Genomic DNA, 26453 nt, shown 5'->3' with positions numbered 1-26453 from the left:
AGAAGATTTAATACTCATAACGTTCCTGCTGTATGTATGTAACTGATAACATATTAATCTAACAACTAGACTGAATAAATAATCAATGCAGCCACAGTGGTCGCTCACTGATCTCCTGACTTCTTCACGAATAACATGAATAAGATATGAAGCCTTTAGCGACTGGCTTCCATGTAAAATATCTACAAAAAGTAGTTACCATATTTGGAGTAAAGGGCAGTGATGGAGAGGAGTGATGGGTTTGCAAATGCCAAACTGTCAAGACTAAGGGTTGACCAATTATCAGCCTGGCTGATTATCACTGTCGATATCTGGCATTCAGCCAATTATCTGCAATGATAGTTGATTTTACAATATGCATCACTGTTACATTATGCAATGTTGTAACATTACATGATGTAACATCATGTAACGTTCTAACATTATGTCATGTTACATTATGCATACTTGTTACACTATGCAATGCTGTTACATTATGTGATGTTAAAATATGCATCCTTGTTTTATTATCCATCATTGTTACACTATGTGATGTTGTTACACTATGCCATGTTTTTACATTATGCATCATTGTTACATTATGCAAAGTTGTAACATTATGTGATTTAACATTATGTGATGTTAGATTATGCATCATTGTTACACTATGCAATGTTACATTATGTGATGTAAAGTTTGGATTTTACTTTATAGGGTCTTTAAGTTGTACTGAATGCCCTGTACAGACAGCGAATAGTATCTAGACTGGGTTCAAAGTTAACTCTCTCTATAGGAAGAAGGCTAAATAAAATTTCATGGCTAATATAAGCCTAAACAAGATGCTCTGAAAAGATTGTAGTACCAGCCTGTAAACTTGAGTATTTCTGCTGTTGGAACTCATACAAAATTCTTTAATTATATTGAAACGAATATGAAAATATTTACCAGAGTGCTGTAAGTTATTAAGAAAGAGGTAAAAAGCTTAAGGACAAATGTAAGTTTTGTTAATTTGCTCATCTTTATGAATGAGGGAAAACAACAAAGGCGGACTTTACTTAAAGATAAGTCAGAAAATGTATTTTACAATGTAAATGTCAGACTGGATGTTATTTGTTTTAGATTTGAATCAAATGGTGCTAAAATCAAACCTTACACTTGTAAAAAGATTAGGGTGTTTATCCAAAATGTAATTATGAATGTCTCTAAAATTTTGAGGAAGTTTAACAATTTTGGGGACAAATAATATTACTCTAAGGAGGCAGTATATCTTCACTGCTACAATCTAACCTAAAAAGGTGGAAGTCTGTGACAATGAGTGTATTTACTAACCCCCTTTCCCTCGATCCAGATGCTTCTGTGCAGATTATGTCCCTGACATATGTGCCACTGCTCTATGTATAGTACATTTAACGGCTTTGATCTCCAGTCAAGTTGGATGTCAATCATGATGCCATCTGGTGAAACCCAATACAAGGCTCTCCAACAAGGTCGTATCCAAGGGCTCAGCCTCATCCGCATCATTCCTTTAATCTGGATCAAAATATTAGAGGCATCATGGCTGACAGCCTTTAATCATTTTGATGTGCTGTTAAAACGAGCCCCTCTTTGTGTGCGCCACACAAGCCCCTGCTGCTCGCTGCCTACTGCTTCATAAGACCGTCCGTGTCTGCTGTTGCTGGCTCTCACTCTGCTTTGAGCAGGTCTGACAGTTGTGGTGCACCCTGGTCAAATATGCATGCATGTCAGGATCACCTACCATAGAAATAGAGCTTTCCTTTCACTGTGTTCATCCCTCTGGAGTTTTCAGCCACGCACTCGTACATGCCAGCGTCCTCCTGCTGGAAATATGGGATTTCCAGGACACCGCTGGCTTTCCTCATGTCTACTTTCCTTGCGAAGGGTACCCCGTCTACTCTCCTCCAGTTTATAGATGGCACAGGGCTGAAAAAAAGATACAAAGAGGAGTTTTAAATCATAGTGAGGAAAAATAGATTCTAGTTTATAAAAGAGAGGTAAGAAGAGAAATAACTGTTGCCTTTCTATTTTAAAATGTAATAATAAACCATTAGTTGTGCAACCTCAACACTGCATTTAAGATTTTAGCTTTGTATTTTCTCCCATATGATTATTGAAGAGGAAATGAAAAAATAATGCTCAAGGCAACTTCCTATACATTTACCTAATATTCTTTAATTCTGTTTTTGAAAAAGAGATGAACTAAGAATGATACTACCTGAAGAACAAAAAGAAATCCTTCAAAAGAGCAATATTATCTGTAGCATGTTTACTCACACCCCCTTACTTGTTTGGATTTAATGCCAAAGATTTTAATTATTTGCACAATTAGCAGCAGGAAGTAAAACCTTAAATTATTTTGGATATCTGGTTTGAAAGAAGGCTGAGGAGCTTAACTCTTACGGCTTACTTCAAGGGCAAAATTCAAGGGTGTGAGCCATGAATGCACCAATCTCATGGCAAGACAACTGTGTTAGTCATAAGGAAAGTTTCTCATTGGGTGGAAAATTAAAGGTACGTACAAATTTGTTCACTGCTAAAGTTAGAGCCTCGTAAAATTTGGTACAACTGTTTTCTGAGTTTTGGCTTATTAACTTGTCCTGTATTCTGGGCAGCAGAACACAAAGCCTGATATTTTAAGATGTGCAGCCTGGCTTGAAACACACGAGGATTGCAGCAAAGTGGTGAAACACAAAGAAAAATATGCCAGCTCTCTGCTAGTAATATTTTTCTTTCATATACTTGTGAGCATGCTGAGCCTGACAAAGAGTGGGCTTACTTTCCCAGAGCGAAGCATTCCAGCTTTACAGTGGATCCTTTGGCAACATGAACAACCTCTGGAAACTGAACTTCAATCTTTGGCTCATATTCACCCATCACACCTGAAAGAGAAATGCAAATGAGCATCAGTCCAAGTGTAAAAAAAAGGAAAAGTTTTATTTTTGATTTGAAAGTCAAACTTAACAACTTAGGCACAAGAAACACATAAAAGCACAAGTTGTGGGTTCTGCTGTTGCTACACAGCTTCCAAAAGTCCTTTTTCATGTAAAGCTCTTTTTTTTTTCCTGTGAGCTGAAATGTTTTTCGTCTTCCAAGACTGTGAAACACGCTCTCCTCCCAGCGCGCTCACAGATTGCTCTCATACTGAAAAGAATAAGAAAAAGAAGCAAAAACAGAGTTTTCCAGTGGATAGCAGCACACTGATGTAGAATTAAAAAAAAACATCTTTGGGAATTCAAAGACGTTTGAGCCTTTACATCCAGATGAGTTTTATCTTGTTGTGGTGCAAACAGCTATGAACCAGAAAATGGGCCTAAAATATCCCCTTGGGTGCCGCCGCTGTGTCTACAAAGGATCCCATTCACTTTTGTTGTTGTTGCAACTCTGGTGGATAAAAATATTGCAACTGTGCATGCTAAAAATCTCTGAATAAAAGCAGAGATGGAAACATGGGCTGCCCCATGTTTTATCTTTAGTACAGACTTGTTTAAATCAAGAATTTCTGAATGTTTGAGAGCACACATTTTATTTTCTTCTGTTTCAATGGCATTATGGTAAACAATATCAATAAATGAAGCAATCTGGAGCACTTTAATTTCATCTAGCTGTGCCAATTCTGAGTGCACACCATGCTAGCCACTCTTATTTACCCCTGTTACAATAGGTTTCCCTTTTTTTGCTGTAATTCAGGGCTGTGTTGCACAAATAGCTCTGGAGATGGAGGAAACAGGGCCAATTTCATCTTGTTGATTTGGTGAGGCATGTGTTATCAGGATGGCTCTCTGACTGACTGTGAAAGCTAATTCAGATCCTTATCACAACTGCCACATACTGGAATGTAACCACAGCACTATCACCCATTTTAAGCAGACAGCTGGAAGTGGACCGGTAATTGTCTCATACCATAACCTTTTGTGGGGGACACCTGTTAAATGGGCCTATTAGAACCCCTCCCAACCAGGGTAGGGTTGATATTTTGCCACAAGGCCCACTGCTTGGTGTAAAAAGCTATAATGACAGAAGGAAGAAAGGAAGCAGGGAAGTTAAGAATTAAAGGGGTTGCATGTGGGGAAAAACTGTTTTCATTAAAAATAAACGGATCAATAGAATACGATTTCTTGAAAAATGATTCCCCCCAAAAATAGACAAAAACTGTAAGCTGTTTGCTAATGAAGACAGAGCAAGTAACCAATCTGCATTTTTTCTTTACATCCATTCCCAAAACCCACTATATAAGGAAACTCAAATTAAATCTACAGTTCCCAAAAAGGAATGTGGAAGAAAGTTATTTGGTCCAATGAGACCAAAATGGTGCTTTTAGACCATCACACAAGACACTATGTTTATCCCCACTGTGAGGCATGGTGATGGCAGCATCATGCTGTGGGAATGGTTCTCGGTAGCCGACACTGGAGGGCTTGTAAAAGCAGAGGGTAAAATGCAAGTGGCAAAATACAGGAAAATCCTGGAGGACAATCTTATTTGGTCTGCAAGAGAACTGCGACTTGGGAGAAGATTTATTTTCCATCAAAACAATAGCCCCAAGCGTGCAGTGAAAGCCACACAGAAATAGTTTGAAGACAACAAGGTGAATGTTCTGAAGTGGCCGAGTCAAAGGGCTGTTCATGCCAGATACCCGTGAAACCTGACAGAGCTTAAGCAGTTCTGCACAGAAGAATGGAGTAAAATTGAAGTGTCCAGATGTGCAAGCCTGATTGAGATGTATCCACACAGACTCGGAGCTGTGATTGCAGCCAGAGGTACATTTACTAAACACTGACTTGAAGGGGGTGAGTATTTATGCAGTCACTTATTTTACATATTTTGATTTAATTGTAATGACTTTGTAGAAATCTGTTTTCACTTTGACATTAAAGAGGATTTTCTGTTTTTGTTTTTGTTTTGTTTTTTTCAAAATAAAAGAAAGAAAACAGGATTGATTTATGAATCAATAAAAGGGTATAACTTCCAAGGGGTGAATACTTTGTATAGGCACTGTTACTTTCTTCAAGCAGTATTTGCACCTGAATGTTAACAGCCTAAAATGATGTTTTGAATACAGATGCCACTGATCTAAATACTGTTTTAATTTACAATGAGCTGCTGAGATACTTTTCTCAATCAGGTTTTCCTAGTTAAATTCAAATAAATGTGCAAAACCAATTTCTGACAGAAAGTGATTTTAGAATTCAGGAAAAAGAAAGATCATATGACGAAATTAGTTGACTCAACATGGGCACGCTGATGTTTTGATATGAAGGTGTTGAAGCATATTTTTTGGCGAGGTTTTAGTTTTCTCCAGGCTTTTTGTAAAAAATTAAAAAAAATTATTTTGGAACTGAAATGTTTATCTAACCATATACCAAAATCTAAGAAAGGGAAAAAAAATGCCATAAAATTTAACATATATACTTTATTGTATCACATCTGAAATATTAGGCATTCCTGGCAACTGATAATCCACTGGAGGGCATTTTTATTATTTATTAGATTGTATACAAAAGGTTTATAAGGAACTTATAGATGGTGTTTATTAGACAGATATCTCAAATTTTATACAAAAAGCTTTAAAGGGTTAAACAACTGCAATGTCTCCCTTCAGCCACAGTGTTGGAAAATAACAATAATTACAGTCATTCTTTTAGTTTATAAATCCTTCCTTTTCTACCTTATAATGCCATTTTTACACTTGTGATCTTGCTGTTTAACACCAAATGAAGTCCTTGTGGCCGCTTTGGTTGTGTTTGTCTTTAAATGAGGAGGCACAAAGCTGGCACCTTCCCACCTTGAGAACAGAAAACAACTCTGCCTTGAATAACCTAACACCTGGTCTACAGTCTGAAGTCTGTAACACAGTATGATCCTGTTATTAGGAGGACGCATTAGAAAGATAGGCATGTATTGATTCAGCTTGTTTCACACGAACACAGGTTGCCATCTTCTCCTTCAGTGATGCTGATATGAAGCTGACACATGGAGGTGATACGTTCAAATAAAGTTGTTAATGGGACAGCTAGCTGAGAGACAGAAAGCTTTTGATGTCATGCATGCTTTCTCTAGTGTATGTTTTGTCTAATACAGACGCACATTTAGAAGAGTACACCCCCACCCTGTATGCAGCTCAGAGCTGAATATATGTTATATCTTACAGTTTATGTGTGCTACCAATAACTGAGCCCACATTTAAACAGGATGTCTGGTGCCAATTACGCAGGCGTTTGAGGTCAAAGCCATGATTATAAAAGCAGAGTAAAAAAAGAGTAAATAAATGTTTAGTACACAGAACATCATCATAGCATAGATCCTTCCCGATCTTGTTGGGAGTGTCTAGAGGTTTCAATTATTAATGAGGTTAAGATTTTGTGCCTCATGCAGAAATGTTCCTCACAACTTTTTGATCATTTCTGATGTTTTGGGTCTGCTTCAGAAATATACCTTTAATCCTCCTACAGCACAGGCTACAGTGTTGTACAGTATTGTGTGTGTGTGCTCTGTGTTCAGCAGAACAACAAAAGAAAAGTTTGTGAGCTTCAAGCACAACATACTTCTAATGTTGTATTATGGTTTTGATTTTTAGAGTAATTTAAAATTTGCCTTCTGTTTCAGTGGCCAGACTGTCCTAAGATGACCGTTTGGGTTAATGCAGGGTATTTTTTCTATTGTCTTCAACTGTTCAACAAAGGAGAAAAATTAGAATTCTGATATTGGTCACAATATCAAACAATCATCTCTTTTTTCTTAAGATTTATTTTTGGCCTTTTTACCTTTATTTGATATGACAGTGGATAGAGTCAGAAACAGGGGGGAGAGCGGGGAGAGACATGCTGGAAATAGTGCCACAGGCCGGAATCGAACCCGGGTCGCCTGCGTATATGGCATGTGCCTTAACCACTCGACTACCGGCACGCGCAAACAATCATTTCTAAACAAGTCTAAAATGCTCTAATTTCTTTTTCATGTAGATTGTAGATTGACTGTTTTTAGCATACAATTAGGACTGTCAAGACTATACTTTTTTAATTTAATCTGAATTATTCAGTGTAATTTGACAGGTTATGATTACACTTTACATTTTTCATTGTGTGTATAAAATTGCATGATTTTATATTCTTACCAGTGTCTTCATTTGGAAAAAATAAAATAAAGAGATGTATTAAATGATCTCTACTTTTTAATTCTTTATTTAAATGAATGCTGCACTGCTACATCAGTGTGGTGTGATATCAGGACGCAGAGGTGGGAGACAGCTTCAGAGTGCTAATTCTGTGAAACACTGTACAGTATGCAGGAGTGCATGTACAAAATGACTCACTGGAATCCAATTATCCCCAGTCACGTGACAGCATTTACACTTTTCAGGAGTTCTGGTTTACTGTTGTTGCTTTCTCTATGAAAGTAAACCAGATAAAATCAACAATTGAGCTAAAAGATTTCTTAAGAAATGATTCACTGTAAGAAAAAAAACAAATATGACGGCCCAACTTGATCTAGTAAAGTAACAAATATAACAGCTTATATTTGAGTTCAGGGGCCAAACTTAATTCTTCATGTAGCCACTTAGTTGACATAAGGTAGCTAAAAATCTCAAGTTAGCTGAAAAATGTTCTGATAGAAGTATACATTTTTTTAAGTTCTGAAATATAGAGATCTTCCCTCAGTAAATGTTGGCTCAGCTTAAATCTATATGGTATTTATCTTACATAAATTAATAAACTTAACATAATGTGTGGTATAAACTAGTTAAGTTAACAGAAGTGCACCCATACTTAATAATTTCTTCACTCAACATTAATCAAGTTTAATTTTTTTACAGTGTTCTTGGTTATATTTTACTTTGTGATTTGCGATGTGCATATGCACAACAGTCACATTGCATGAGCATGCAATAATCAGGTGGCCTGGTGGATATGTCACTGCAGCTCCTATGCTTTTGCATTTTAGCCAGAATTCTTATTTCTGCAACGAGGGTGTGTTGAAGTCTGCTTTAAATCATCATATGAAGTCACTGATGTGAGCTCTGTGCAGGGGGGGTCTGTGAGTGTCCTCCTTCAGCCAACAGGTGATGCTACTGCCTTCACTGCGCTGGAATGAAGCTTCAAGCAGACGCTAACCTACGTGAGGACGATAGTTGATTCCCGCTATAAATGGCACCTCGCCCCGGTGCTCACTAATAAACGGGCTGTTCACGGCGCAGACGTGCTGATTGTTTATTTTACAGCTTCAATGTGTGCACTGCGGCTTGAAAGTCACAACAGATCAACCCTATAAGCATTAATTTAACCATCGTGGGCCTGATCATGTCGGTCAAACTTAACGCTGAATGTCATTAGAAATGGTTGATGACATTTAAGGAACTTATTGGCCAGTTTATTAGTAAAGCTTAAGAGGAAACAGCCGGCTCCGTCTCCTCCTCTCTCTGCTGTGGCTGCACAGTGTGACATTTAAGATCTGAGTAAGTCACAAAGAATGAGTAAGAACTTTTTAAAATTCAAATTTAATAAATGTATGTAAAAGACACTAATATCTGATTTGATTTGATTTTTTAATAGATAAAAATCACAACAGATAGGTTATCCCAAAAAGAAAAAGAAAAATCAGTTCTTTTCAATATCGTTCAGCCCCAGTTTAGATAAAAATGCGCTTTGAGTTTGAAAGAAAATAAACAACTCCTTGTGGATCAAAAGCAGCAGTGCTGGCTTAACGACAGAAAAAAGGACATATTCTGGGTAGAAAAGTAAATGGAAATAGCTAAAGGAAATGTTAAAAAGAGAAATGTTTGATATCCCAAGGTGCATATTACTTGCATACTGACTTGACCACTCAACCATTTGCAACCATTTTAAAGTGAAATGAGACATTTAAAGATGCAGCAGTGTCCATCTTTTCCATCGATGTGAGAGAAGAAAAACGCTGTGGTGAAGAGTATCCAGATGCAGCCAACAGTGTGATAAAATATCACACAACTAATGAGTTTTTAAAAATTTAATGAGTTGATTTCACACCTTAATTGCATCACGACTAACAGGATAACACTGTCAGCTTCTTACAACGTTACTACTTACAATGTTATTAAAACTGTTCATGTATGCCAAATAAATATTCTACTTGGTTATTAAAATCTAGCATTAATAGATTTTATTGGTAACAAGGCCTTTTGGTAAGCTTTTCTTCCCCCTCTTTCCACACCAGCTGAGCTGTACTTAACTGGGAAAAAAAATGACTTAAATGTCAAAAAAATACATTTCTGGTGAAAATAACATTCAACTTCATATATCTTATACTGCATTACATTAGGTAAAGAGCATTCTTCTGGGACAGAAGCTACAATTAGATTACTTGCTGACAATGACCTTTCCTCTGGAGTGCCTTGATAAGGCCAGCCTAAAGCATCAGATCCACATGTTAAAGGACATGCTGAAATTAGCAAAGAAAGAGATAATTAACCTTTGAATTCATCTGCATTTCTTAAAGCTACCTTTCCAACTCTCAGGCAACAGCAGGGAAAGAAAATGTCTCCATGTATCACGCTATTTGTGTTAAGACCATCACATTTAACAAACATTTCGTCCCAGCGCAGTGGGGGAGCACATATTTTAGAGCTAATTTCAATATGAGGAGAAAAATAAAAAAGGAAAACGTGGCAAGAAAATATTTTGTTTATAAAAATTTAAGAGCTCTGCAATTTTCAGCATGAGGATTTCCAACAATAACAGAAGGTAATTTATTTACACCTTCACCTTTTTCTTTATTTTTTATGTTATTTCATGCTCATATATGTTCTTGTGCATTTTCATTAACAGATTAACTAAAAAAAACTACATAAATACTCTAAAGGAAAAAGCGATGGCCTTGTAATAACTGCTCTCTTTGTGAAGAAATATGGTGAATTAATTCGATGCAATTTACATAATTTAACATGAATGTTTCTAGTGGAACCATTGCGGATTGGATCAGATCAACCCTACACACTTAAGAGGCAATATTTGCAGCTAGACTACAGCCAACCATAGACCACAGTAACTGGAGTCATGTGGACTCCAGTTACTGGAACACTCCTCCTAGCTAAATAGCCAACAGTGTGTGTCTGTGTGTGCATAATGTTTGCATCAAGTGAGTTAGCTGAGTACTTCAAACCAGGGCTTACCATCACTCCTCAGCACTAGTGGAGTGGGTGGACCCTGGACTCGGGTCTTCGTGACAGTGTTGGTCACCACACATGTGTAGTTTCCAACATCCGAAGGCTCCACTTTGGCAATGTACAGATTCCCCGTCTCCTGTGAGATGAAGCGGCGAGTGTCCTGCTTCACGAATGTTGGGTACTCATTGAAGATCCAGGAGAATACGAGCTCTGTGAATACAAAAGAAAGAGAGTTCAGCAATACACAAGCCTTTTGTTTCGTTCATAATAGTGTCAGGAAAAAAACTGGAGACACAAAAGAGACATATTTCAGCTGTAATGTACGTCTTTTCATTAACCTGTCTGTAGGTAGCCAACATGACTGCAATGTCGTTTTCTTTTGGTATTGTAACTTCTGCACACTCAACATATTTTACACACAGTGCATCAACTATCCAGTTCAAAAAGTGGAAAAAGGAGCACATTTACAGGTGCATGACCAAAAAAATAAAAAATAAACAGCATTATTGGATTAATTTTGGACAGTGTCAGCATACTGACTACCACAAACAAGTTTCAGCACTTTGCCTTTATCAGCTTTTTTTCCCCTTTTTTTTTTAAATGGTGATTAATGTGTACATACATACAGTAACAAAAAAAAAACAGAACAAAAACAGACAACCAAAAATCAATCAAACCAACAAAACAAATATATGAAATCAACAAACAAAAAAACGGAAATAATGAATAAATAAAAAAAAAGACAGACATTATCATGGCATTGGTGTTGGATAATTTGTGGTGTGGTAAAGTGTCCTGGCTTTTACGTTACAGCTTTGTAGATAAAGAGTGAGAAAATACCCTTAAATTAAAGGTATTACTTTAAATATGTGCTTTTAAAATCATTTTTTCAAAAGGCAGTGGGATCCTCCTCATCAATAAATAATAGACAAGTTCAATAATAACATATTCAGACCCTCTTCACTTTTCTTGTCTGTCTTTTGTTGTCACCTGATGCTACACTCAAAAAAGTTTATTTTTATTCTCATTAATCTACACCCAGTACCCCATCATGACAAAGTTAAAACAGAATTTTAGAAATGTTTCCAAATGTATTAAAAATACAAACAATCACCCTGACATAAGCATCCAGACCCTTTGCAAAAACACCGGAACTAAAACTCAGGATTCTCCTATTTCTCTCTGCAGAGATGTTTCTACAACTTGTCCTGGAGTCCACCTGTGGTAAATCAAACTGGTTGGACATGATTTAAAAGGCACACATCTCTCTATAGAAGGCCTCACAGATGACAATGCATAACAAAGCAAATTCCAGGCCATGTGGTCAAAGGAATTTCCTCTGGAGCTCAATCAGAGTGAACATTGGCTTCTTTGTCACCCCCCATACTAAGGTCCATCTCCCCAAATTGCTCAGTTTGGTGGGGTGACCAGCTCTTGGATGAGTCCTGATTGTGCCAAACTAATTCCATTGCAGAATTATAGAGGCCACTGTGCTTTTGAGAACCTTCAGTGCAGCCATCTCAGATCTGTGCCGTCAACAATCCTATCTCTGAGCTCTGTAGGCGGTACCTCTCACCTCAAGGCTTAGGTTTTGCTCTGATATGCATTGTCAGCTGTGAGGGCTTCTATAGAATTCCAAACCATGTCCAATCAATTGAATTTACTACAGGTGGACTCCAATCAAGGTGTAGAAACATCTCAGCAAAGACTGGGCAAAATGGGAGGAACCTAAGCCTTATTTCAAGTGTTGTGGCAAAGGGTCTAACTATTTATGTAAATGTGATACTTCTGTTTTTTATTTTTAAAAAATTTGCAAAATTTTTAAAATTCTGTTTTTGCCTTGTCATGATGGGGTACTGAGTGTAGATTAGTGAGAATAAAAATATATTTTTTTGTCTGTAGCATCAGGCTGCAACATAACAAAAACTAAAAAAGTGAAGGGGGTTTGAATACTCTCTGAATGCACTGCATGTCTGTTACTATTAACAAGTCGTGTCGCCTCTGATAACATAACAGCTTCGATTAGCCTGTAGAAAAACAAGATCCTTAAATAACTTGAAGTGTAGATCAATTGAGTTCGCATTTACGAATATTTACATGTATTATCTTTAACACATCCACACCTTAGGCGAACCACACGCTAACCTGCTAATGCTGAAGTATGCCATTGTGGCAGCTGTTAAGTTGTTGACTTCAAGCATCGAGATCTACAATGAAATTGCTTTTTATTATTCCTTAACAATTAGAAGATTGACACTCAAACTAGACTCCTGTTTTGGGGTTCTACTTATTCCACAAACAGGCTGCAGAAAAGTGTAATTTGCCCATAGTTGTGTAGTCCAAGCCATTGGGGTACTTGGACGGCATGTTAAGAAACTGGCTGAATCTCCTCTGGATTGGTTTATGCTTTGGCATAGCAAAATAAAGCAGGCAGATCTTGAGAACATGGGCAATGGATGTATTTCAACCATATGCTGCAACAGCCAGAGATGCGAAAAGGTAGCCAGGGCCTCGTCCTCATCAGGGGTCAGCTCTGTCATGTTAACTTAAAACGGGCTGCACTAGCCCAACAGGAACATCAAGGCTCAGGGAGCTGATAAAGACAAACTCCAAGTCCATCCTAGCTATGCTCAATGATATTTTCACACCTCATTCCTTTAAAGCTGAGTGGAGCTATGCAGCATAGCATAGAAATAGACACATGAAAAAAGCAACAAGGCTGTGTTCTGCAACGGTGAGATCTGGTAGTCCTTAGATTTTTGCAGAATATGCTCTCTGCTGGTACTTTGAAAATGTAACTTATCTCCTCTCAAATCTTTCTCTGAAAAATTGTTTACACACCCTGCTGTATTTCCCAGATTTATCACCAAAAGTACAATCATCAGGGTCTCTGGTTGACAGGTGATGGTTTATAATACTCTAAATGATTCTTAAAACAAGTTTCAGGTTGTCATTAACTTGCATGAGTTGCACAGACAGGCTGTCACAATCACAGTTCTGCAGGAAATGATTTGTATTTTCGTATTTATGAGAGAGACAGCATTTACTAACATGACATCTTAACTGCTTCGACAGGCCAGCTGGTATAAGTTATCACTTACAGGAAGGAGAGCATCATGTTGGCAAGTACCTGTCAGCCTGCTGGAATCAATAAACAGTGCTCCAGTTTAAATGTCAGCCTTCTCCCGATGTCACATCATTGAGTTGGAGTATTTCAGAATGAGCAAAACACACATTTTGAAGTATTTGGATTGAGGAAGAAAATGTTTCTTTATTTCCTGCTTTTTACTCTCTCTTTCAGAGTTATTTTTATTCAATATTTATGGCGATAAACTATTAAATCAGCACTGCATTTCATTGTAGAAAATGTACGTCTAGGTAGTGCATGTCTATAAAGTCTTATGAATGACTTAAGCTGGGGTGAAGGCACAGCTCACCTCATTTGAATGCTCATCCACTAAAGCTTTATTAAGAGGGCAGATTAAGACAGAAGACTTGGATTCTGCTGTTATCTGCTTCATTAGGTCTTCAGTTCAACAGCATGAGAAGATTTTAAGAGAGAAATAATTACAAAATAATTTCTGAAGATTGAATAAATGCATAGTTATTATGTAATCACTGTGTGATAATAATTAATGACTGAGTGTTACAGTAGATTAAATTAAGTAATTATTGGACCCCATTAACCTGGTCAATAATCCAATGCAGTGTGAAACCGAGTTTAAATTAGAACAAATGCTCAGCAGGAAGAATGAGAAGAGTGGGAAGAAGTAATGACACATCATAATGAATGTAAAATTTTAAAACCTAAGTACATCATTCACTGACACCAGTGTCATTATTCAAGTCTAGACATACAGTATATCCATCATGACTATTCAGAGCTCAGAACCAAAAAAAGCAAGAGAAAATGATTACTCATCAGCCAGTGCACTGCAGAGACAAAGATCTGAACTCAAAAATGCAAAATGCAGTGATTCCCACATAGTGGCAGTATTTGGACAAGACACCCAGGTATATTTGCAGCATCACAAGAATATTTTCTGACACTTTATCCTTTTTGTGTTTTAATGTGTATGTAGTTATCATCTGTGCATTATACATTTCCTATAGAAGCACTCGCCAATTGGAAGTTTGACCTTTTTATAGATATTATAAATCAATCATGGTCAATATAATTTGGCAGTAATGTCAATTACACAAAAATATTTAAATATGTAATTCAACAGAAGTCCAGCCAAGTGGCACTAGTAGTCTCACAGTTAGTGGAATGGGTATCACCTGAGTGTAGTGAATGTGTCTCGAGTTATTATAATATAAAGACACCTGTGAAAAAAAAAATTAGAAGTCAAGGGGTGGATACAATGCACTACAAAGCACTGAACAGTTCTGTTAAAATCTACGTAAAAATCTGCCTGGATCAGGCTGTCATCACCGTGCAAGGAGACCAGTGAAAGAGGCCACCAGGACACCTATGACTACTCTGAAGGAGTTACAAGCTTCAGCAACTGAGATGGGAGAGACTCTGCACACAACTGTTGCCTGGTTCTTCACAAGTCAAAGCTTTATGGGAGAGTGGCAAAAACAAAGCCACTGTTGAGGAAAACTCGGATAAATCTCCACTTTCTCGAGAAAGTTCTTTGATCTGATGAGGCCAGAATGGTGCTTTTTGGCCATCAGACAAGACACTATGTTTGGAATAACTTATACCAAACACTGCACATCACCACAAACACACCATCCCAACTGTGAAGCATGGTGCCAGCAGCATCACACTGTGGGGATGCTTCTCAGCAGCCAGCCCCAGAAGGCTCGTAAAGGTAGAGGGTAAAACGAACGTGGCAAAACATATGAAAGTCATGGAGGACAATCTTATTCAGTCTGCAAGAGAACTACAGCTTGGGAGAAGATTTATTTTCCAGCAAGACAATGACCAGAAGCACGCAGCGAAAGCAACACAGAAATGGTTTAAAGATAACAAGGTGAATGCTCTGGATTGGATGAATCATGCCTGGTCCCTGTGCAACCTGACAGAGCTTGAGCAGTTTTGCAAAGAAGAAGGGAGAAAGATTGAAGTGTTCAGATGTGCAAGCCTGACTGAGACCTATCTGCTACTCAGTGCTGTGATTGCAGCCACAGATGCATCTACTAAGTACTGACTTGAAGGGGCTGAAAGTTTAGGTAGTCACTTATTTCACATTACATATTTCTATTTAGTTGGCATAACCTTATAGAAATCTGTTTTCACTTTGACATTAAAGAGATTGATCTGACTTTTTTTTTGGACCAAAAAAAGCCTAATTATAATCAACATAATTGATTCATAATATCAGTGAAAGGGTAAAACATCCAAGGGGATGAGTACTTCTTAATGGCACTGTAGAGACATCCATGAGTTAACCTTCCTCTAAATGCATGAGGTGCAGCGCCTTGTTCTTTCCTCAGCTTCCTGCTGCCTATACTATTCTGTAGCCCTGCATCCTAATACGGTGGTTGCAATTTGCTACCTCATCAACAACACACTTTGACACATGCAGCCCACTTGTTTTAAATACAGACTATCAAGTAAAACATTTTTAAAGGCAAGCGATGCTTTTTATAATTTGTGTTTATACAACGTACTGCTGATGAATACTACCATAAGGAACCTTACACTAAATACTGAAACTTTTCATGCTGTATATGTGATGTAAGAGATACTCTGTTTGTCCGATAGTATTTTCAATAATTTATGCTTTTGCCATCTTACTTTAGCAGTGTTGAATAAAATCCTGATTAAAGAGTCCTCTGAGGGTCTGGATGGATTTACTTTTTTTTCCTTTCAAGTCATTTACTTCAACTTCCTAAATATAAATATGGTGTTGTAATGTGCTGCACTAGAGTTCTGCAGACAATCTCACTGATAAGCATGTGCTATATTCCTGCTGAGTCTAATCAAACCCTGCCACTTGTTAATGCACTAGCAAGTAAACAAAACAGTCTAAGGAGCCCTTCCCTTTGCCTCCCCTACCTGCTTGGCCATTTATCACAGCATGATCCCCAGCTACCGCAGGCTGAAAGAGGCAGGTACTGCGGCGTACGGGAGGCAATGAAGGGGGCTGATCAGCACCATTTGGAGCAGGGATTTAGTGTTTGGCTGCTGTGCGTGTGGAGCCCAACTCAGAGTGATGGCACAGCAAAGGTCCGTGGGGAACAAGGAGACACTTCAAGGCAGGATAAGGCATGTTGTTTGTGTTTGTTTCCTCTCCAGTGCTTTTGGACTATGGCTGCACCTGCTCTCCTCTATGTTTAAAGCCCATATGACAACATGGCACAACACGAGCTCTTGAATGCCGCAGAGAGCAAAAGCATAATGAGATGCCTCACACAGCTGGCCGAGCAGTCCTCACAGAATCATCCAGGGCATTGATTTTATGGGTTACAGTGCTTTCTGGTGTAAAAACAGGATATCTTCAAGACAATGAAATAAACCTGAATGGGAAACAGTATAATGATAACAGCCTTGGTAACAGAACATAACTGCTATTTTTTTATTGAGATGTTAATTCATTTTTGTCTGAAGTAAAACCACAAAAGTATTTTTCATGCAATTCATGAAATCAGAATTCAGCTTTAGTCTGTGGCTTCTTTCTGTCTGTCGAAAAAATAGCTGATAATTCTAAAACATGAGCTATTTAAGCAAGGTTTTAAAATGTCCCTGAAGTGTTCTTTGTGGTTTCCCTCTAGGTTAAAGATCACTTTGCATAAGTCACAATGAATAAAGCCGCTGCACTCACAAAAGGAGACCTAGGAGCATCTTCAAAGGACAGGCCTCACTGAATATTCAAAGACTGAACAAGACGTGCGAGTCAAACATGCCCATCTCCTCAGAGAGATCACACCCAGACTGATTCGTGATAATGTAAAGATGGAGCCCAAAGACAAAGCTGGTGGGCAGTAATGCCAAAGTGGGTCTATCATCCTTTATGACAGCACAGAGAAGAGAAGACTTTATTAGCATAGGGCACCTGTAGATGGACACACACGGTTATATGTTCATACTGTGAGCTCAAATGTTACTCTACAGTTCCCTATATGTGACTACATTTCAATAAATAAAACCATTCTTGAGACATCTAATTATATTATTGCAATTGATAAATTGAACTTCTGAACTTAAATACTGTAAAGACCCAATAAACTACTATACTTTAACAGTATACTGTATTTATGTCCTACACTTACTCTACAGAGTCAAAGTGCTTTTTAAAGACTTCTTTCCTTTAATATTTTCCGTAATATTACTGATTTATGTAATCCCTGTTAAATCAGTAATATTACAGAAAGATTTGTGTTAGGCCAGAGATGCACGACATGGTCATAAGTATTTGGCAAAACCTGTTAATTATTGACTTCAGGTAGTCAGAAGCATTGCCACAGGTGTATAAAATTAAGCACCCTGCCATGCAGTCTCCATTTGCAAAAATCTGTGATACAAAATGCGCCACCCTGAAGAGCTCAGTGACTTCAAGCATGGCACTGTGATGGATGCCACCTTTGCAACAAGACAGTTTTGTGAAATCTCACAAAAAATCACAATGGAAGCATTTAAGCAAAGCAAACCACGTAAAATCAAGGAGTGGGGTCAACAACTGCTAAGGTGCATGGTGTGTAAAAGTGGTCCACACTCTGCTGATTCCATAGCTAGAGTTCTGAACTTTCACTGGCAAAAACTGTGCAGGGAGAACTTCATGGATGGGTTTCCATGGCCCAGCAGCTGCATGCAAACCTCACATTACCCAGTCAAATGGCAAGATTCAGATGGAGTTGCGTAAAGCACACTGACACCGGACCTTAGAGCAGTGAAAACTAGGGATGGGAATCCCTAGTGGCCCTGTAACTGTAAGGGTGAATAAATGATGACCCCTTGTGCTCCTTGTGTGTGTGCACACAAATTTATGCCGTAGATAAGTCCAGACCCCCCCCCCCCCCCCCACTGCTTTGGATGGCAGCAGTGACAAAGTCAATGGGAAAGAGGGGTTAACAAGAGAGACAGGGACTCAGCTTTCACCCAGGTAAGTGGGACATCTGCTGAAGGATGTATGACAGTCTTACCTTCATCAATGAGACATGCTCATTGAGACAGTACATGGCCCTGCTCTCGCTCATTAAAAAGTAACTTTCCTTCTTTTATAAAACAATAATAATCCATCAAAGAGAGGGGCTTTTCTTTGACAGTCAAAATCACAGCGTTTTAAAAAATGAATGTTTCTGTCTTCTTTACCTATTCCCCCCTATTCTTTAGAGCTGCATACTTAATGTGTCAATTAAATATCAAAAGTCTAAACAAAACCTGTCGCTGTTTTGTAAATTGTTTCAGGGAGATATTTGTAAAATAAGCCAATAGAATAAGAAAAGGAAACATCTATAACTTCATTAGGTAAGAGGCTCAGTTAGAATTCATTTCCTGGTGCTACATTGGAGACAAACCAAAAAGGAAATATGTCAGTCAGTACGGTGGTATCAGGGACATCTTGCTCTTGGTCAACACAGAGCAGGGATGTTGTTCAGGATTGCCAATTAAAAGAAGCTCATGCTATACTGAAAAAAAACTGTATATTCATAGCCTAAATATATAAAATATTTGCATCCTTTATTTGATGTGTTGGGTTGTCCAGCTGCCACTCCAAACAAGAAGGGAAAAAAATGAACTGCTGACAGTGACAGTGGGCTGTACTCAGTTTTTCTATCACCAGGCTATTCATTTGGAGACTCCAAGGCCAGATCAGACCCCTGAGGTCATTTTTAGTGGCCGTCCGAATTGACTACTAATACTTAAAAAAATGACACATTTTTTTAAACATTAATAACAATTATGTGACGGTTTGTCACATTAATTCCCTGATTTATTTGTCCCAGCTCCCTTTGTCCTACCTGTTTATACAAATTGTCTCATTCCTGCCTAAAACATGCGCTGCTCTCCTCCACTGTGTCACAACTGTGTCTGTGTATCTTGCTAAGCATGAAAACCACACAAAATTTCACTTTCTACTCAAGACAAAAAGACAAAAAGCAGATGCAGAGAGCAGATAGTTTAACTACAGACTAATGGAGAAGTATGCTTTTATATCTGTTTGTGCAAGAGCTGTGCTCATTCTGCAATATGTGCACGCTGGTGTGCAAGAATTTTCAGATGGCATTTCAAAACAACTGGTGCTAACTTTGATACAGCATATTTTCACTTATCCTCTGTATTTGCTATGAGAAGAATTTGGGGCAACCTCATGTTATGAGCAAAGATGTTGCACCATTTTACAGGCATACACAGAATGACAAAGCACTCAATTAGAATCACTAGCAGCGGCATGGATTTTAGACAAAAGGAGGAAGACAAAAGAAGAAACCACTTAAACATGCAGGGGAGAAAAAAAAAATCAAAACACTTTGATAATTTAAAATTACCATGCACATATTAAGCAATATATCTCTGGCCCTTCTTTGGGATCCTTTCTTAGGAGATGGTCCTCATTGAAAACTAACTAAATAGCCCTGCTCTATTGCATGTGAAGATCATTTTTAAGAGATGGTGTAAACAAATGAAAAATTAAAATAAAGCAAGCCCAGAGGTAGAAAAGTATAAGACTATTGTGCTAAAGTAAAAGTACAGCTACTCTGGTTTAAACGTACTTAATTAGAAGTAAAAACTTACTGACTCATAAATGTACTTAAATAAAAGCAGAATGTATTTATTTAAAGTTTACTAAGAGTACTGAGTAGCTACTTTTGATTCTTGAGGGGGGTTGTATGGTGAAATTTTCTTTCTTTGATTGCCAACAGCCACAACAGGAGAATATGAATCTCCAACCCAGCTGTCAATAAAGTGAAATGCAGCAGCTGATTTTCAGTGTAATGTAATCATTCTCTTGCTGTGTGCTACACGCCGTTGTGCAACTGAAGCCAAACTTCTGGCTGGATTCATATTGTTAACAGAGAGCTAGGACCTTTCCATCTTGATTTGTAGTTGTTTTTCACTCAGTAATTTAGAATGCTATGAACAGACCCACCCACATAGTTGGCTGGGCACCTAAAAAACCCGATGAATGGGCCCTCTCCAGTTGTGCTTTATTGATGGTATCAATGCACGTTTTGGATCAGAATTGTTGCTAGCATCCTGGCTAACAGTTATTTCATTTTGGAGCTAAAAACTGTATCCAGCTATTTTTTGGTTCTGATGTTGAATTTTTATTCCAGTGTAAAACACCTTCTAACCCTTTTCACCAATGTTATTTTTGTCACCTCTTCAACTGATTTTTACAACTTTCTTGCCATTTTGCAGCTTTTTTTTTGCCATTTAAACAATTTTTCCCATTTTGACCCATCTTTGCCCCTCTATCCATTTTTGCCTCTTTCAAAACCCCTTTTAACCATCATTCATCATTTTTCATCCACATTTGCTTAGTTTTGTTTTTCTGTAACATAGTTTTTGCCTCAACTAATCTCTTTTCATGACTTTTATCACCATTTTCTTAACACTTTCAGCCCATTATGCCACTTTTAACACCTACTGCCATTTGTTGCAGATTTTTGCCACTTTTTAACCACTTTTCACCATTTCCCACTTTTGCCTCTTTTTATGTTACTGTAACCCGTTTTGACACTTTTATTCAACTTTGCCTTTATTAACCTATTTTTTTTTACATCTAATAGCCTTTTTTGTTTTTACCACTTTAAACGCATTATGCAACTTTTTGGTCCATTTTCGCAACTTTTTGCTATTTTCCACTCATTTTTGCCCCTTTTAGCTTTTTTTTCTATGCAATCCCACTTTCTAACTTCTTTTAACCAATTTAGGCCACTTTAAGCCAGTTTTTTTTACAATTATTTACTCCTTATTTTATTCCTTCTACTTTACTTTCTGGCATCCTTATGTTCTTACGTTTGTGCAAATAATGGCTTAGCTATGAAGTCTGACATTACTTACTGACAAGTGGTTAAGTGTCTCCATCCACATTGTTAAAATCACCAATAAAATGGTAATTCTGTTTTAAGGAATGGGTTTTTACATTTTGGAAAGGCTATAATGTACTTCAGCTTAGAAAAAAAAAATTGTTGGTTGTGGTTGTTATTCAGGTTAAATATAAAATATCGTCCCACATTAACTTTAAAATGGACCATGATTTTGCTGACTTCCATGAGGCCCCCCATTTGGTCGGGCCCAAGAAGGCTCTTTCCTTTTATCCCCATTTACAGGCTGATTTGGTAATGAGTACACGCTCTAAAATATACGAAAGTAATTTACTGATTAAAAGAAATAATCAAAAAAGTACAAGTACCATTAAAATAAGGTGATCTATCTAAGTAATCTGATTGAATTAATTAATTGATTAATTGCTTTCCATCCCTGTCACTACCATTACAGCCATATGAACTGTGTGCAGTGAAACAAATGAGCTGGTCTAATATTGATGTTCTACAGCAGGGGCCACCAAGTACAATTGCACAAGGGCCAGATTTGTTCTTGACAGAAACTCTGAGGGCCAGACTTTCAAATACACAACAATTAAATATTTTGATATGATTTAATTATTATCATAGTTGTATTTGTATTTTCTTTCAAACTGCAGGACATTTTTAGTCATTCACAGTAAGATCTATCCCTATTATCTATAATGCAGCAGGCCACAAGGAGACGGCCTGACAACAGAGTTGGCTGGGACCCTGAAAATCTCAGAGAATGGGCCCTCCACAATTGTGATTTAACACCAATATTAACTAATTTTTGACACTTTTAACTCTTTTTTTATACTTTTTGCCCCTTTAGCCTCTTTCACCTGATTTTTGCAGGATTGTAACCCCTTCTGAACCACCTTTCCTGCATGTTTTATCCCCTTTGTGCCACTCTTATCCATATTTCCAACATTTTTTGCAACTTTAAAAGCAATTTTTGCCACTTTTAACCCATTTTAGATACTTTTTACCAATTTTACCAATTTTTTTTTTCAATTTTTTAACCCATTTTAACCACTTTTCCCGCATTTTTTATCCCCTTTGTTCCACTCTTTTTTCCATTTTGCCACTTTTGAACCCCTTTTCATGACTTTTTTGTCATTTGTAACCAATTTTTGATACCTGTGGCCCCTTTTTTCCTCTTTTATCAATTTTTGCCCCATTTTAACCTCTTTTCACCACTTTTCTACCAATTTTTATCCCTTTGTGCCACTCCACAACCCATTTTGCCACTTACCACCCATTTTTGCTACTCTTTAATCCTTTTTCATCACTTTATCTGGCCATTTTTGCAGCACTTCTGCCAACTTTTACCCTTTTTTTAAATATCTCCTAAATATGACAGTAAATTTCTGTAACACAGATCAAATGTTAAGTCATTCTAAAACTATTTCAATATTAATTGTTTTTGAGGTGGATTTAAAAGCTGCAGACATTTGAGGCCAAAGGGAACCTCCTAAAACCACAACATCTTCTTTTCCTCCTTTTCTGAATTTAATGATCTTTCAGGGCCACACAGGAAGCTTTGGGGGGCCTGATATGGCCCCCAGGCCGCCAGTTGATGATCAGTGATCTACAGGACAGTATAAAAGCCCAACATCAGGTCTGTTTATTTCAGTCTGATTTGCAGTAAAAGTTTTGCAAAAGTTTGTCCTGCTTCCTGTATATGGAATCATTGAGCCCGAGTTGAAAGGATGATCATGTGCAGTGCATATTCTGCAAACAGTAAACAGAGCAGTGCGGGAAATGACTGTAAACACTTGGACTGGAAACGGCCTCATAGCCATTACCGTCAGTGATGTAAGCCAGCAACGGAAATAAAAGCCATGTCTTCGTCCTACTCTTTTTGTGTTATGCGATTAATTTCTACACAATACCGGCCCTGGCCTGCTTCTCCTCCTTCTGCTGCAGCCAGAGAGCAGAGTCAAACACTGACACTGTCTCTGGAGGGGGAGGGTGGTCTTCCCCGACTGCTAGAAGGAATACATATTCAATGAGACACTGAGAATATTTATGACAAGCGTAAACAATGATTTTTTTCCCCCAACTAGCAAAGCAGCCATCTGTCAGTAAAAACACTGTCTGCAGTTTTACTGTTACATCAGGGTGCTTTGCTATCATAATGTTTTATCAGCATTGGCAGCCACATCATTTGATATTAACAATAAGAGCACACTGAGACAATATGCATTTTTTATCAGCCAATTACAAACGGGGGATGTGGGAATGCTGCAAAATGTGAAGGTTTACAGCAAAACTGTAGAAACGTGCCCTTTCCCAGGCGTCATAAATCTCCAGTTACAAGCATTGGCTTGGTATTACATTGATGAGTGGGAGTGGTCCTTGGTTGGGTCAAACAGTTCAACAAAAACACTTTAGAGAGAGACGCTGATGCAGCCAGCATTGTGGTCACAGAATCCACATGAAAAGTCCCAAAGTCAACTGAGAAAGCAAATTCTCTATTTGGCCGGATTAGAATCTGAACTCACTGATCCAGAGAAACTTTGAATGCTGCCTCTTTGCACAGACAAAAAAACAATCTGAAAAAGAAACCCTTCGTCAGTTAAACTACTGTCATCCTGCATTGTGCTTCTGAGTGCAATACTCCCATATCTGCTCGAGGCTGCAAGAATCCTCTGTTGCACTATTTCCTTTACAAGACTGGACAGGATGCACATGCTCCATGCTCTCAAGGCCTCGGGAGGGAGCGAAAAACAGACACAACACACATTGAAGAGAAATCCACTCATAGCAGAGACGCACACATGAGACTTCCGTCCTGAGTGCCCCTCAAAGGTCTCTGACCATTAGAAAATAGAGGTCGGCAGCATTAGGTCCACAGCTAAACACAGTAATTGTGTAGTACAGAGCTTGGCTGGGTCACTCTGACAGCCCATTAATGCGCTCAGCTTTGATAAAGACAGAAAGTGACAGTCGCTCAGCTCTTCTTGCCGCCGCTGATCCACAGTGACAGACAGGAGGAAAACTGCACTGGACTGCACATTTGGGAGGAACACATATTATGGGGGAAGCGTGGTTTCCAAAATAGGACTCATGCTTCTACAAGGTTGAGTAAATCCATCCTTCTTTCTCTGTGGACAGAAATGAACTATTATTTCGAGCATTCTCTTAGTGCCTAATGGATAGAGTACAGGTTAATGGTAGCAACAGCCTGCTCCATCTTTGGTCTTGAATCTTGACTGACAAGGTGACGGATCTTCACTGGGCTCTTATCTCTGTCTCAGAAGGTAGAAATACAGGGTTTAAAAGAGGACAGAGCTGGAGCCAAAAATTAAATATCTTCTACACAGACTGATGAATGACCTCAGGGAACAACACTTCTATCTCTTTGCTTGTCCGTTTTTGGCTTTCAGACACCAAGTTTCTGTACTTTAGTATGTGATTCCATATCATACACTAAGAATGTGCCTTCAGTGATGACCTGATGTTGGAACTTAACTGTCCATCTCATGTTGAAACAACGACCATACATCATTTCCATGGCTCTCTTACTTGGTATCTCTACATGCTGTATGCAATCAAGCGGTTGGGAATAAGAATGAATGGGGGCCAATAAACCACAGGTTAAGAAGCTGGCAGGTTGTCGCTCTGTCTTTGTCACAAACATGGTGATTACTCCAGCTCACTGGGTGGGCTCTTGTCTGCCATTAGGTTGATCCAAAGTTAGGTTGAGACAGGGATTTCAATATGGAGGCCTCCACAGATTGGCTTCAAAAGCTGTTTGAGTCCGCCTATTGTAATCACACAGCTGACTTCACATAGGCTTAGCCCAATTCTTTTTTCTGCAGTCTATGCTAATTCCCCAACAAAATAAAACCCACCCACGAAAGTTTAGTAAGCCAACCCACCAAAGCTAGGAAAGCCAACCCCTGAAGTGATGACCGCCACTAAGCAACATACAGTCCTAATTTACAAAAAAGAATGGTCCCCTCACTGTAATATATTTTGTCAACTGGATAATTAGATAAAGAGAGCACTAAAATACACAACCCAATGCATATTTTATTCTAAAATGACACATAAATGCTGAGCAAACTGGATTAAACACTGGAGAAATTCAGAACTAATGAAATGATACTATTTGTTCTATAAACAGCATAAAGCAGGGGTGTCAAACTCAAGGCCTGGGGTCCAAATCCGGCCCATGGAACAGTTAAATTCAGCCAGCAAGATGATCTCATATTTCTGTTATAACTGGCCAATCAGGATGAAGTATAAAGATGTGAATGTAACCTTGATGATTTACGATATCCTTGTTAAGTCAAAATCTGAAAAAAACAAGGAGTAAAAAAATAGATAAGAAGTCAGGAATATAGGAAAAGAAATTGTGTTTTAATTTCATATTTTCAACTTTTCATCTCACAAGTACGGCTTAAACTTAGGATTTTGACTTTTATTTTCGTACTTTGAGCATTTCAGCTCATAATTTTGACTTCTCATATAATATTTTGATCTTTAGGATTCATAATTCTAAATTTTAAGTCATGTTTTGATCTTTTTAACCAATTATTTTGTATTTTATCTCATATTTTCAATTTCAAACTTTGACTTCATAATCCCATAGTTGATGTTTTAGACTCACAATTAAAAATCTGGAATCATATTCTGACTTTTAATTTCATGATGACAAATTTCATCTCATATTTTGACCTTTTTTCCAATATATTTGCCTTAAAAATCATTTTTTTCAAACCTTTTTGAACTAATAATTGTACTTTTCTCAGATTGTGAGCCTTTAAACTTTTTAAATTTCAAAATCATTTATCATTAGTACTATTTTTTTTTTTTTTCATATTTTATTACTGATGAAATGAGGTTGACAGTTTATGGTTAAAAAGGTGACCCTGTTAGGCCCTCAGGTAAGACCTAAACCCAGAATCCGGCCCCTGCTGTGATTGAGTTTGACACCCCTGGTGTATAGGATCAAAGGTATCTCTTCATTTTGACCTATCTTCAAAATTGCCGGTCACTTTAATTCTCAGGGTCATCTCAGCCTATTATGTAAAAATCTGATCCGCAATCAGTAAATGTGCTCAACAAATACAGTAATTACAACCTCGCTATTATTATTACTATCACTTTTCTGCTGATATCCTGCACCAGCTGTAACTGATGTTATTATAGCTCTCAGAGAACACAACAGACGCATGCACGACTGGGAGATCCAGATGGTATGACAATAACTTCTGTTCCCTTAAGAACAGGGATAAGATTGCAACATGCTCTCTGATGCAGCTTAAGCACAGGCTCTAGCTTGCATCATTCTTTCAACAGGTAAATCTAAGCGCATTGGGATGTATGAGACAACAGGAAT

General features: G+C 37.9%; 1 protein-coding gene across 1 annotated transcript in view; it reads right to left on the bottom strand.

Annotated features, from left to right (window-relative positions):
• The window catches only part of LOC121507462 (contactin-4-like), a 268675-nt gene that overhangs the window by 86354 nt on the left and 155868 nt on the right, over positions 1-26453 (bottom strand). The window contains exons 6-8 of the mRNA XM_041783800.1: positions 10139-10342; positions 2774-2876; positions 1736-1920 (exon numbers count right to left, since the gene is read on the bottom strand). Coding sequence (XP_041639734.1) covers positions 1736-1920; positions 2774-2876; positions 10139-10342 — 492 coding nt within the window. The remainder of the gene's footprint in view (positions 1-1735; positions 1921-2773; positions 2877-10138; positions 10343-26453) is intronic.

The sequence above is a fragment of the Cheilinus undulatus genome, linkage group 3 (assembly GCF_018320785.1).
Source record: "Cheilinus undulatus linkage group 3, ASM1832078v1, whole genome shotgun sequence".
Lineage (NCBI taxonomy): Eukaryota > Metazoa > Chordata > Actinopteri > Labriformes > Labridae > Cheilinus > Cheilinus undulatus.
The sequence above is the reverse complement of the archived record's forward strand: the minus strand, read 5'-3'. Positions and strand labels throughout refer to the sequence as shown.